Source organism: Nematolebias whitei, chromosome 3 (assembly GCF_014905685.2).
Source record: "Nematolebias whitei isolate Nwh7 chromosome 3, NemWhi1, whole genome shotgun sequence".
In the NCBI taxonomy this organism is placed as follows: domain Eukaryota; kingdom Metazoa; phylum Chordata; class Actinopteri; order Cyprinodontiformes; family Rivulidae; genus Nematolebias; species Nematolebias whitei.
The window spans coordinates 38,339,752-38,351,245 of record NC_056500.1 but is presented as its reverse complement, the minus strand read 5'-3'; the positions used below and the strand labels follow the sequence as shown (position 1 = coordinate 38,351,245).

Genomic DNA, 11,494 nt, shown 5'->3' with positions numbered 1-11,494 from the left:
CACACACACACACACACACACACACACACACACACACACACACACACTAATTCAACCTTTATTTAGACAGGTAAAAATATATAGTGCGCACATCTCTTCTGTGATTTTTTTCAATGGCGGGGGGTGGAGATGGAGAGATGTCTGTGGGGTGAAGGAAATGGCTCAGCATGAGGGAAACGGAGCACTACCTCTGCAGCTTTTTAGCCAACGTGTCTGCATTGCATGCAGCTAGCTTAGCACTACGTCAGTGCCAACAGTTATTGACACGAGGGTGGGGGACAGTTTGTTAGGCAGGGCGCTCGGTTCTGTTGACAGGGCGAGGCGCCCTCCTTGTATAATGGCAAGGGAAACACTGATGGTGGTGGCCATCTTGGATTTTGACATGGCACAGTACATTTTGCAGTTCTGTATACGTGTTATTTAGTAAGAAAAAGGTACAGAAGTGGATGTTCTGATTGGAAAGGTTGCAGCTCCTTTTGTTAGTGAAATGCAATTATTTAGAAAGAAAGTTTTTTGTTTTTCACATTTTAACAGATACAGTACACGGTGTATTATGAATCAATAAGATCATTTTAGTTCCTAAATCTGAGTGGGGAATCCCTTTAGTTGAGTGTGTAAACGGAGCGGGCCTGTACCTGAATGTCAGCTTCTCGTTTTGGCATTGGTCCAAAGTGCTGCAGAATCTGGTTGTGGAAATGGATCTTCAGGTTCTGGAACCAGACTTGGGCCTGGTCATACACCGCATCGTGCAGTTCTTGCAGCTTTTCTAGCTCTTCTCCGTCGTCCACCTGGCAGGTAAATGTCCAACACGTTAACGACGCCTGCGTTCCACCAAACGACATTACAAGCAGCAGACGTTACTGCGGCTCTTACCCTGCTGTCCTCCAAGTGCTCGATATCTGCAGTGTTGTAACCATCCTTCATTCCTCTAGACAAAACCCGGAAGCGTTTTCCTCCGACGGTATCGACCACAGATCGTCCATCGGGGAGGAAATGGACGCTCCTGATGATCAGCATGCATCCATAATCTGCAAACCTGCAAACAAAGATCGAGTTGTTCCTTTAATTATCAGAAACTTGGTGAAAACTGTAGACAAACGGTTCACAAGCAGTGGAACAAAACGTCGTGTGAAGGTCTATTTTTAGAAGGACAAAGTGTGTGTGCTGACATTCTTACCCTTTTTGAGGGTCGTTAATACACATCCCAAACTGGTGTGTGCCTATGTCCATGCAGCGGCGAATCATGAGGCGATAACGTGGCTCAAAAACGTGCAGGGGACAAGGCACAGTGGGGTAGGCCATGGTACACACAAAAATAGGCACATTCTTTGTCAGGCTGCAACGAAGAGGAGAGAAAGGGATCGTTGTAAATCTTCTGCAAATGGTGTTCGAGACTGGAGTGGATGAAAAGGCTACTTACTCTGAAAGCTCTCTGTTCTCCTCCAGATGAGTTTTAGTCCTCTCCTCATACTCTCCACTCAAGTGCTGTTTGATCAGCGTGTCCAGGACAGCCGTCACCATGAACTTCCTGCAGGCGAGATACTGGAGACAGCAGAAGAAACATTACAGCAGGTTACAACATGAAGCAGCGAGCTATCTTGGGACTGCAACCTTACCTCTTTTAGGCTCTCTTTGCAGAGGGGACACTGGGGAGTGTGGTCCAAACAACGCTCCAAGCAGTTCTTACAGAACGTGTGGCCACACGGTGTAGTCACAGGCTCATAGAACAACCTGTATTGGGCAGTAAGATGTACTCATCAGCGGGCTGTACAGGTTGATCATTCACATTTACAGCTACAGTGCAGAGCCGGCAGGAAGTTCTCGAGGTGCACCAGTACGTCCTTACCTCATGCAGAGGGAACACTCCAGGTCACTGGGGTCCAACAGATCCTCAGGAACATGTCTGCAGGGTTGTGCTTTGCCACTTTGGTGTTTGGCGCATTTTGCCACACCTAGTCAGTCAAAAGGAACGTGAAACACTTATCCACCTTTCTGAATGAAGCGTCACTCTCTAAGACTGCAGTGGAACCAAGTGTTCAAAAGAAAACTTGACGACTCACCTTGTTTTTTGTGTTTGCTGCTTCCACAGTCCACAACACACGGTTCCATGTCTGACACGGACAGCTTCCTCTTCAGCAGACTCCCCTTGTCCTGGTCACCCAGCTGAGGAGCCGAGCTAACCCTCTTCAGCCCCTCTTCACTGCTACTGCAGCCGTGCATTCGCAGCGACTGGGCTCGACTTAGACCGGAGCGCACCGAGCTTTCACACCATTTCTGGACAGTGAGAAATATATTAATGGTTTCTTTAGAAAAGCAGGAACAAAGCCATAAAAATAAAAATGACTGCAACGTCAGTCTCTGTACAGATACCTCCTGGGTGTCTACGTAGTGTACAGAAGAGGGACTAACTTGGTGTTGGTGCTGTTTCAGAACCGGGCCCTCTGGCAGAACTGGAGCATCTTCCACTGGAGTTTTGGTGCGCAGGTGAGGCAACAGGTTCTGCGACGTTTCCCTCAGACCAACTTTCACGTTCTCATCAACCGGAGAGAGCAGGTCGCACAAGATCTGTAAATAAAATGTCATAGAGATGAGGATCACAGAGCAGGAGCTCCACAGCATTGAAGTAAACCGGAGTCAGACATGGTGGTGTCCAACACAAACATAGAGGAGTACTGACGTTATTACCGTACGTATCACGTACGGCACATCATCAGCTGTTTACAGCAACGGCCCAAGAAAAGATCTAGTGTAAAATCTGACCTTGGTTTGTGGTATTGATCTTAGAGCTGGAGCGATGAAAAGATTTTGCGACATGCTGTCTCCAGTGGTGGTACAAATGTGAATCAAGTTTTGTTAAATTATCTTGAGAAGATCAAATAGTTACAGACCGGACAAGCAAAGGTCATATTATACGAATCAGCATCTTGATATGCCGCACTGTGAGGTGGACGGATTATCTCAGCAAAGACGTGCTCACTAACACAGATTTACACAAATTTGTGAACAATATTTAATAGAACAAGGCCTCTGGAAGGAGGGAATGGCGGTAAGAGAAGTGTAGCGCTACGATAAAGGCCCTGCATACTCCATCTGAAGCACCGAATTCAGCTCTCATTGACGTAGCTGCGTGACAAAACTTGCGTCGTTGTGTTCTCAGAGCAGCTATGCCCGCCCCTTCTCAACACAAGGCCTTAGCCTAATTTTATCAGGTGCAGGGACGGAGAGTCTGGTGGGAAGAATCCTGTGGTGACGTATACGGCAGCGGGATGGGTTTCCCAGGAGCTCTGGGCCGTGTGTCTCGTGGACTATGAAAGGTGTGTGCAAAAACCAACGTCCCGCAACAACGTGACGACCGCACGTCAACTGTCTGGCTTCTGATGGAGATGTCAGGCCCTGTAGTAGCAGCAGTTGTCAGCATGGGGGCCAGGGGTAAGAGAAGCAGAGCGCTACATCTGCATTGCGTGTTAGCTTGGTGCTACGTTAGTGCCGGCAGTTCTCGACGAGCAAAGCGTAACGTTATGTTTGTATTAGTGGTGGTTTTGGAGTCTGAGCTGCTAAAATCTCCGCTCCACATCTGGAAGTGGTGGAGCAGAGAGGGGGATTTAGTAGGCCAGGCGCTCGGTTCTGTGGACAGGGCGGGGCGCCCTCCTTGAATAATGGTAGGGGAGACACTGCAGATGTATTGATGATTCAAGGATCAATGCACAAGCTTTTTAATTTAAAACTGAATTCAGGACAGTTTTCATCTGTTCAAAGTTCTTGTTTTACATCTAAAAAAAAAGAAGCAATTTGGAGCCAATTTTAAGTATTTTTATAAGTTAAATATGATTATTTCATGATTGTTTTGAGTAATTTATTCATAGTCTAATTTTTTAAATATGAAAAGGTATAAAAGTTTGAATAAAATAAAATGTGCTTATTCAAGTGTAATTTCTTTGCTTTCAAATGACCCAGAAATGAAACCCTACACTTTTCAAAGGCTGTGTAGGAAGGAACCCTGAAAGAGGCAGACAAACTGCACTCATGCTCTGAACGTCTGCAAACACTTGTGTTGTTCCTGAAAACGCAGAAGTCAAGTGCGTGTCACATATGTGAGGACAATGTTGTGTGTGTTCTCTTGATAAGTGGTTCTAACGTCATTAAAGATGGAGTCACAAGACCTGACCCACTAACAACTTGTGTAATTTGATGGTCAGAGAGAGGTGGAACTGTTTTGTATATATATATATATATATATATATATAAATATATAAATATATAAATATATATACATATTTTTCAGCACGTCAAACACTTGCTAACATATTCAGAATAAAAGCCTTTTCATTATCCCCTGCATACATGAGTCCACTCAGTGAAAAGGTCAGTTTGTATAGCTTCATTTGTAGTTTGATAGGTTTATTTTAGACTTGCTAACAGTCTGAATCAATGAGTCACAATTGTTCACTCTTTATGAAACAAGAATACTGGACACGACACATTAAACACCCGTCGACAAACTATTTTACAGCACTCTACAGCAATGTCCCAGAAAAGCAAAAGACCTTGTTTGACTTTGACCTTGATTTTTTTAACTTTTAGCGCTGAGGTAATGAAAAGATACACACTGTCAAGTTGTGGCCCAGACAAACAAAGACCTCATATAACCTTTGACCTTGATTTGTGACCTTGATCTTAAAGCTAGAGTAAGGAAAAGTGTATATGACAATCCAACTAGTGTTGATGTACATGTGTATGAAGTTTCATTAAATCACGTGGAGCGGATCAGACATTATGGCACAGACAAATGAAAGTTTATGAAGAGACTATACTAAACCGTCTGCCTTTGATGTAAATAAAAACACATTTGCTTTTACAAAAGTGTTGTAAAAAACTAAGTTATTTTACTTCTGACAGTTGTTTCCTTCCTAAACATTTTACCATAAACATGACTGGACATTTGTTTCACAGTCTGAGCAGAACGTCGAGGTGTTGGTCTGCATTTCAAACTCTAATTCACTCGGGAATGACAGTAAAGTCTGCAGTGAGGTTTAATGAGCAGCTCCTCCTGCACCATCTACATCATCAACAGTCGCAGATAATCATGGTTTCTGGAATTGTTCTGAAAGATTCTACCCTGCAGGTTGAAAGTTTGCTGCAGCACAGAAATAAGCAGCAAATGTGACTTGATTCTAGTTTGGACCTTAAGGTACTGCGACACAGGTCATGCGTTATTGAAAAGTTTATTTCATCAGAAAGCATTTAAAGTAAATGTATCAAAGTTATCTTTAGGTTAAATCTGATTATTGGCCATAGGGTGAGTGTTGTACAACGACTGATGCTGCTCTAAGATCGTTTTATTCATCTTCAGCTGGCTGAAAACAAATAAGACTAGTTGAAATAAAATGATCCACCAGTAGCGTTGATAAAGGTCTACTTCAAAACGTCTTTCACTACATTTTATTTAGTCAGTTCCACTGCTGGAGTTGGACTTCCTGTTTCTATCAAAATCTTGATCTCTGCAACGAGCTAGCGTTGTGCTAACATAGCTAGACGTTGTGCAGGTGTGACTCTGCCAGGACGGCTTTGATTACAAGCAACAAACACAGAGATCCAAGAGGAACCAAAGGAGATCCCTGCAGGCCTACAGTGCATGCTTTGGTCCCGCCCACTCTACATCAACATTGTGATTGGTTAATTTTCCTGTCAGGTCAAACTCATGCTGGAGAGCCTTCGAGCTGAGCCTTCTCTCCTGACCAGGAGAAAGAACCTTCAAACATGTTGCTGCCTGGAGGTGGACATTTAAAAGAACCTGATTGGACAGATATATTTCCTAAATTAAAACGTATTTTTCTCAAATGCAAAGCACTTTACAGAAAATATGAGAAATTAGAAAACCATATGAAAAACTACTTTGACAATATACATTTTATGCTAAATAAATATTACAGTCACTTTTTTTATGTAACATTTCATGTGTGCTGAATTCTTAGGCCTTCTCTGAAGGAGTAGAAGGCCCCAAGGGTTACCCACAGCTATCAAAAGATAACTAATAAATGCTGGGAAGTCCCCTTTAACCTGTAGTGTCCTCTGGCTGACGTCTTCAACCTCTGGGACCTGAACTTACAGGACCACCTTCAATCTGATACGTTCTTTTGCACACAACCAGAAACCAAATGAAAACTCTCTGACCTTTTCCACGTGTCTTTTAGCACCGGGGAAGTCCTCGTCAATGGTCAGACAGTGAAGGAAGACTTGGAGGGACTCGTCCACCTGACCCATTTCATGCAGAACCGTCGCTTTCCTGAACAGAGTCTGAAACAGAAACATGAACTTTCAATGTGGAGCCACCTGGAGTGTTTCTGTAAATCTGTGTTTTGAAAAGTGACGCATTATAAGCGTTAATTATTTTGTTTCTAGTGTTATTGTTGAGTGAAAAGAGTTGTCGTTCTGTCAGCGAGTGACCTACCTCAGCAGAACAGCTGGACTTGGAACAAACTCTGATGTCCTCCAAAGCAAGTCGGTACCGTTTCAGAGCCGTGTACGCTTCGGCTCGGGACAGTCGAGCCTCGGTCAAAAGTGGATCTGCAAAAGAAACATAAACAATTACCAGTTATGTTTCATATCATCTAATTTAAAAAATAAAATCTGAGATAAACAGTTAAAAACAATGCCAATGTTGGTTAATAATTAAATATTAAATGTTTTTTTCTGCATGACTGTATTCCTAAATTTATGATCAATTTGATTGTAATCTTGGATTGTATTATTTTTTCTATAATATTTGGGTGGAGGCTTTATTTTATATACCAGTAAGTCCATTATCAGTATATTAATTGTGCAAAATAAACTAAACTAAAATAACACCCAATATGCACATTGGCAATATGCTTTAGTTGTACAGCAATATATATATATATATATATATATATATATATATATATATATATATATATATATATATATATATACACACACACACACACATACAAATTGGTACTTAAAATCTTATTTCTATTCTCAGTTTATGATATGGTTTTAAATAAAAATAAATAAATATACCCTATTAATCTCCAATGGAGAAATTAATTATTTGCATTTCCCATCATACATGTGGAGCAGGGTGCTGTCATATAAGGAGCCTGGGATGCAGCTGGGGGGTTGAGGGCCTTGCTCAAGGGCCCAGAGTGGGACGAATGAGGGTGGAGCCAGGTGTGGGTGCTACACCTTTCCCACCCTCCGGGGATTTGAACCAGCGACCTTCCAATACAGGCTCGCCTTCTCTAACTTCTGCGCCACCACTCAGATGAGCTTCACGCTTTTCGTGTACTTTAACCTCAAAGTAGAGATTTTGTGTGTGTTTACTTTTAGTTATGGAGACACCATCTTTCCTACCACAGTCATGAAATCTTAAAACATTCACAGACCAATGTTTTCAGACGTTAGACTGAGCAGAGCTGCGTTCAGTTTATATTTACTGAACTTCTCCCGAACATTTTCAGCCTCTTGCACTCGGGTAACCCCACTGACGTGACCCGAAGCACATCAGGAACGAGCTTACGGAGCACACGTTTGACAGATATCAGAGTAAACCAGGTCGTTTGTGACTGAGTGGGACAGCATGTCCAGCTCCTCTCCGCCTGTTGGCATCAGTGTTGGCTCTAAGATAAAAACCAGAGGACAGCATCACTCCCACAGACGTACGGTGCTTCTTCATCTTTCCTAAGATCATGATGCACCGGTGATGCCTTTCCACAGTTCATTAGTTTTACTGCTCAATTCCCAAAGGGAGATGTGATGCAGATGATGCTGTGCCTAAATGTTTTAAAGCGCTGTTTTAAAGTGTTTTAAAGCCAGCCAACGCTCAATCTGTGTTTATTAAATATTGCAGGGAGTAAAAAAAGACGGGTTATGTAAATGCGAACATACACGCTGTGACAAACAAAAACATAATATTTAGCCTTGCATAATCAGGTTTTTTTTGGCAATGTAACTGTCCAACTAATTAAATAATAGATCTAAATTTAATTTCAATTTTAAGCTGAAACTGTTAGCCACTTAAAAAGTGTCAACTACTTAACAAATCCCTTATAAGGTCACCAAGGCCTTGATAAACTGACGTGTGTTCAACAATATCCAGATAACATCCTGCTGGTGGTGTTTGGGGTCAAAGAGGTTAACAGAGAGACAAAATATTATTTGATATCGATCACCTGCGGGCCAGCCTTATAATCCAGACTACAGCGCATCTGCAAACCCAGCAGCAGTAAAATAAGAGATGGTTATTACTACCTAACAGGAGGTTATTAAGGCTGTTATTAAGACTGATGAAGCAAAAACACACCACTGGACAACACTCACAAATGTATCATCTTCGCAGTATCAGTGGGTGCAATAATGCACTAAGGTCATTAAACATAAAGTGCCATGCATTCATGTTCTGCAGCCTAATATTAGGTTTGAGATAAGTGCAATGCCTTTCCTAAAACATATTACCTTTTCAGAGAAAAATAAATACATACATTTTCTAAACTACTGAAGCATTCAACAGCTGCAATCAGTTTCTATTTTCCCTTCATCTACACTTTTATTTTACCCTCTTCATATATTATTATTTGTTAATTGTTTACTTTCTTTTATTAAATAAAAAAATAAACTAATTTGCCACAGATGACCTTAACTGGAGCCACGATTGGCATTTAGGTTGGCCTTCTAATGAAACATTTATGAAACCGTGGTTTATAACAGCTGTAAGAATCCTCCTCCCTTTAGATAAGTTATAAAACGCCTCTCTCAGGTCACGACCTGCCTTACACAACTTTCCCCGAGTGCGCATGCGCGGAAAGTTGAATTTCGTAAGCAAGGCAGTGCAGACAGATTTCCAGTAGGCACGTTTTCAGTCAAAACACCGGCCAGGAGACCTCACCGAGGGCCGTCACACAACACACACACCTGGCCACATTACAGTTAATGTCCCCCAGCTGACTCACCTGAGCGGAGAGCGTCGCTCGCGAGAGACACAGCTTCATTGTAGAGTTTTCTTCTGCACAGCGAGTCCACTTCGCGCGACGTTCGGGACTTCTCCAGCTCGTCCGGGAACCACTTTTCGAGGAGTGCGCACAGAGTCACATTAGCTTTCTCCTTCCCGCTCACAGCCTCGCCGCACAGCCGACATTTGGACACGAGCCGCCGGCGTAAACACCGTTTGCAGTACGAGTGTCCGCAGGCTACGGTGACCGGTTGGCCCAAAAAGCTGTGACAGCCGGGGCAATCGAACCCCGCTGCGTCCCAGCTCCGGTCCGCACGGACACCCGGGCCCTCCGCCCTCCTCCGGAAGTTCCGGAGGATACATTCAACCAAAGTGCCGAGCTGCTCCGGACGGACTGGACCGTACTGGACAGCCGCGGAGAACCAGTCAATGGCCTCCTTCAGACAGTCCTCAGACGCTAAAGCGTTGCCTTTCTGAAGTATAAGTTCATGGTGGCCCTCCTTCTCCTCAGAGACATTATCGTCAGCGCCGATGAAGAAGGCGCTTCTCTCCTCAGCCTGCGGTTTCAGCGACATTGAAATGTTCGTGAAATGCTATTTACATTTGTCTTTTCTCCTGTCCGCGTGCTTACACATCCTTACTGGACTGTAGTGGGAGGATATTCTCCCACAACAGACTCATCTCTTACGAAAAAAAAAAATATAGTCACGTGATCCGCATGCTCGTCCAGTGATTGGTCAGAACGTCTCTGTTACAAAACGTGCGCTGGAAAAGTTTCATAACTACGTAAAAGACGTAGCGAAGTTCAACCATCTGCGCCAGATTTCTTTGCACTCCTCAAACTTCAGCCGCTGTTACCAGGAGATTTTAATTTAGACCTAAAAATATATACGTATATAAAACACTCATCGTGGAGCAGCTCTGTCGAGAGTAGTTTTTAAAAGCTGTCAAAACAAAAAGTCCAGGAAGGTCATGTAACTGATTTTGTAACAAGTTATGCAAATTGCGTAGTTTGCATAATCTTCTCAGTTACCTCATGTTTGATTTAGCTGACACACACACACATAAAAAAAATAAAATACTGGAACAGATTATATTGTTAAATTGACCTGATTAAAGAAATGCATTTTTTAAATGACCTCCATAATCTTCTCCAGCTTTATTTGTATGTATCTGTACACATTTGATTGGAGCAGAAATACACCTGAGGTGGAAGAGGTTTAACTAACATTGAATGATCTGACTGGTCTAAACAGGAACTAGTTAAAATGGTTCATAGTTATTGAGTAAGGCTGTTTTACTTTATATACAAGCAATAAAATTGTAAAATGATTCTAGGAAAACCTAAGAACAGGTACCTTCCAAGACAAACTGGGATCAGTTCTTATGGAGGCCACTACAGTCTGATAGCTACAAAACAGTTTGCCGTGATTAAACATTTCAAAAGATAATAAAACTTCATTTAATTTAAACAAAAATGGAGCGTGTAAACCATCTCCGGAGAAAAGTCACAACACCTAGCAGCACAGTTTAGATGAAATGCTCATCAGCGAAGGCAACGTTAGTCTGAGAATTAATGTTTTTGTCTTCTACAGTCTTAAATTAAATATACCTTGGATATATAAATGCTGTTGTGATGCACAGAGAAAGAGATCCAGATTGCAAGACTGTCAAATCAGTTATCTCCAGCTGTCAGTTCTTGAGTTCTTTCATTAATTATAAAGTAAAACGAACTGTCTCCAAGTCTATTTCTAGGAGCTATACAAACCAAAATTAGACTATTTTTGGATCAAACTGTTGTCATGCCTGTATTTTGTTAATGCCTGCAGTGGTAAAGCGATGTCTGAAATGCATCAACACACGTAACATGACAAGGCTTTGATAGTTCTGGATGAATAGGAAGATAAATTGCTCTCAAAAGTAGTCACACGTTCTCAAATGCATAACCAGTTTTTCAAATGTGTACTTTTCAATTTGCACAAGTAGAACTATTCTGCACATACAAATCGCCTGCATGATCAGCTTGACTTTGAATGAGACTTGAAACTAAATAACCATTTTAGGTTGTTTATTTTAACCGTACAGTCCAGAAAACTAACAATTTTGGATTCCAGTAACGTGAATGTAAGCGTTTGTGTTTTAATAAAAGGGTCATTAGCTCCTGAACCAAGTTAGTAACTCATTAAATCTGGTGACGCTCAGATGTCCCAGCTTTTCTTCAGCCTTGAACGCAGCATTATCTTTGTGAAACTGGAGCAGTGAGAAAGTCACGACACATTCACAGGCAGCTGATCCGTGTGCAGCAAGTGATTTGTGCACATTTGTATGTGCAGCATATTCCTGCTTGTGCATTATGAATTGTGTATATTTTATAAACTCAAAACATTCGTGAACTCTGACGTAGGCTTGTGCATAGAGTTAAATTAAGCGTCCGTCGGCGCCGTGGCTTAGTTGGTTAAAGCGCCTGTCTAGTAAACAGGAGATCCTGGGTTCGAATCCCAGCGGTGCCTTTTCAACAACCTCCTG

General features: G+C 42.2%; 1 protein-coding gene and 1 non-coding gene across 2 annotated transcripts in view; one reads left to right on the top strand and one right to left on the bottom strand.

The window, feature by feature from the left end:
• Window positions 1-9,641, bottom strand: part of lonrf1l (LON peptidase N-terminal domain and ring finger 1, like) — a 16,589-nt gene extending 6,948 nt beyond the window's left edge. The window contains exons 1-11 of the mRNA XM_037698248.1: window positions 8,970-9,641; window positions 6,449-6,564; window positions 6,172-6,294; window positions 2,410-2,565; window positions 2,061-2,274; window positions 1,847-1,952; window positions 1,617-1,731; window positions 1,421-1,542; window positions 1,178-1,336; window positions 874-1,036; window positions 636-788 (exon numbers count right to left, since the gene is read on the bottom strand). Of these exons, the coding sequence (XP_037554176.1) occupies window positions 636-788; window positions 874-1,036; window positions 1,178-1,336; window positions 1,421-1,542; window positions 1,617-1,731; window positions 1,847-1,952; window positions 2,061-2,274; window positions 2,410-2,565; window positions 6,172-6,294; window positions 6,449-6,564; window positions 8,970-9,543 (2,001 nt within the window). The 5' untranslated portion in view covers window positions 9,544-9,641. The remainder of the gene's footprint in view (window positions 1-635; window positions 789-873; window positions 1,037-1,177; window positions 1,337-1,420; window positions 1,543-1,616; window positions 1,732-1,846; window positions 1,953-2,060; window positions 2,275-2,409; window positions 2,566-6,171; window positions 6,295-6,448; window positions 6,565-8,969) is intronic.
• Window positions 9,642-11,404: 1,763 nt separating this feature from the next.
• Window positions 11,405-11,478, top strand: trnat-agu. The gene has a single exon. It is a non-coding gene; the product is annotated as a tRNA-Thr (tRNA).
• Window positions 11,479-11,494: the final 16 nt, after the last annotated feature.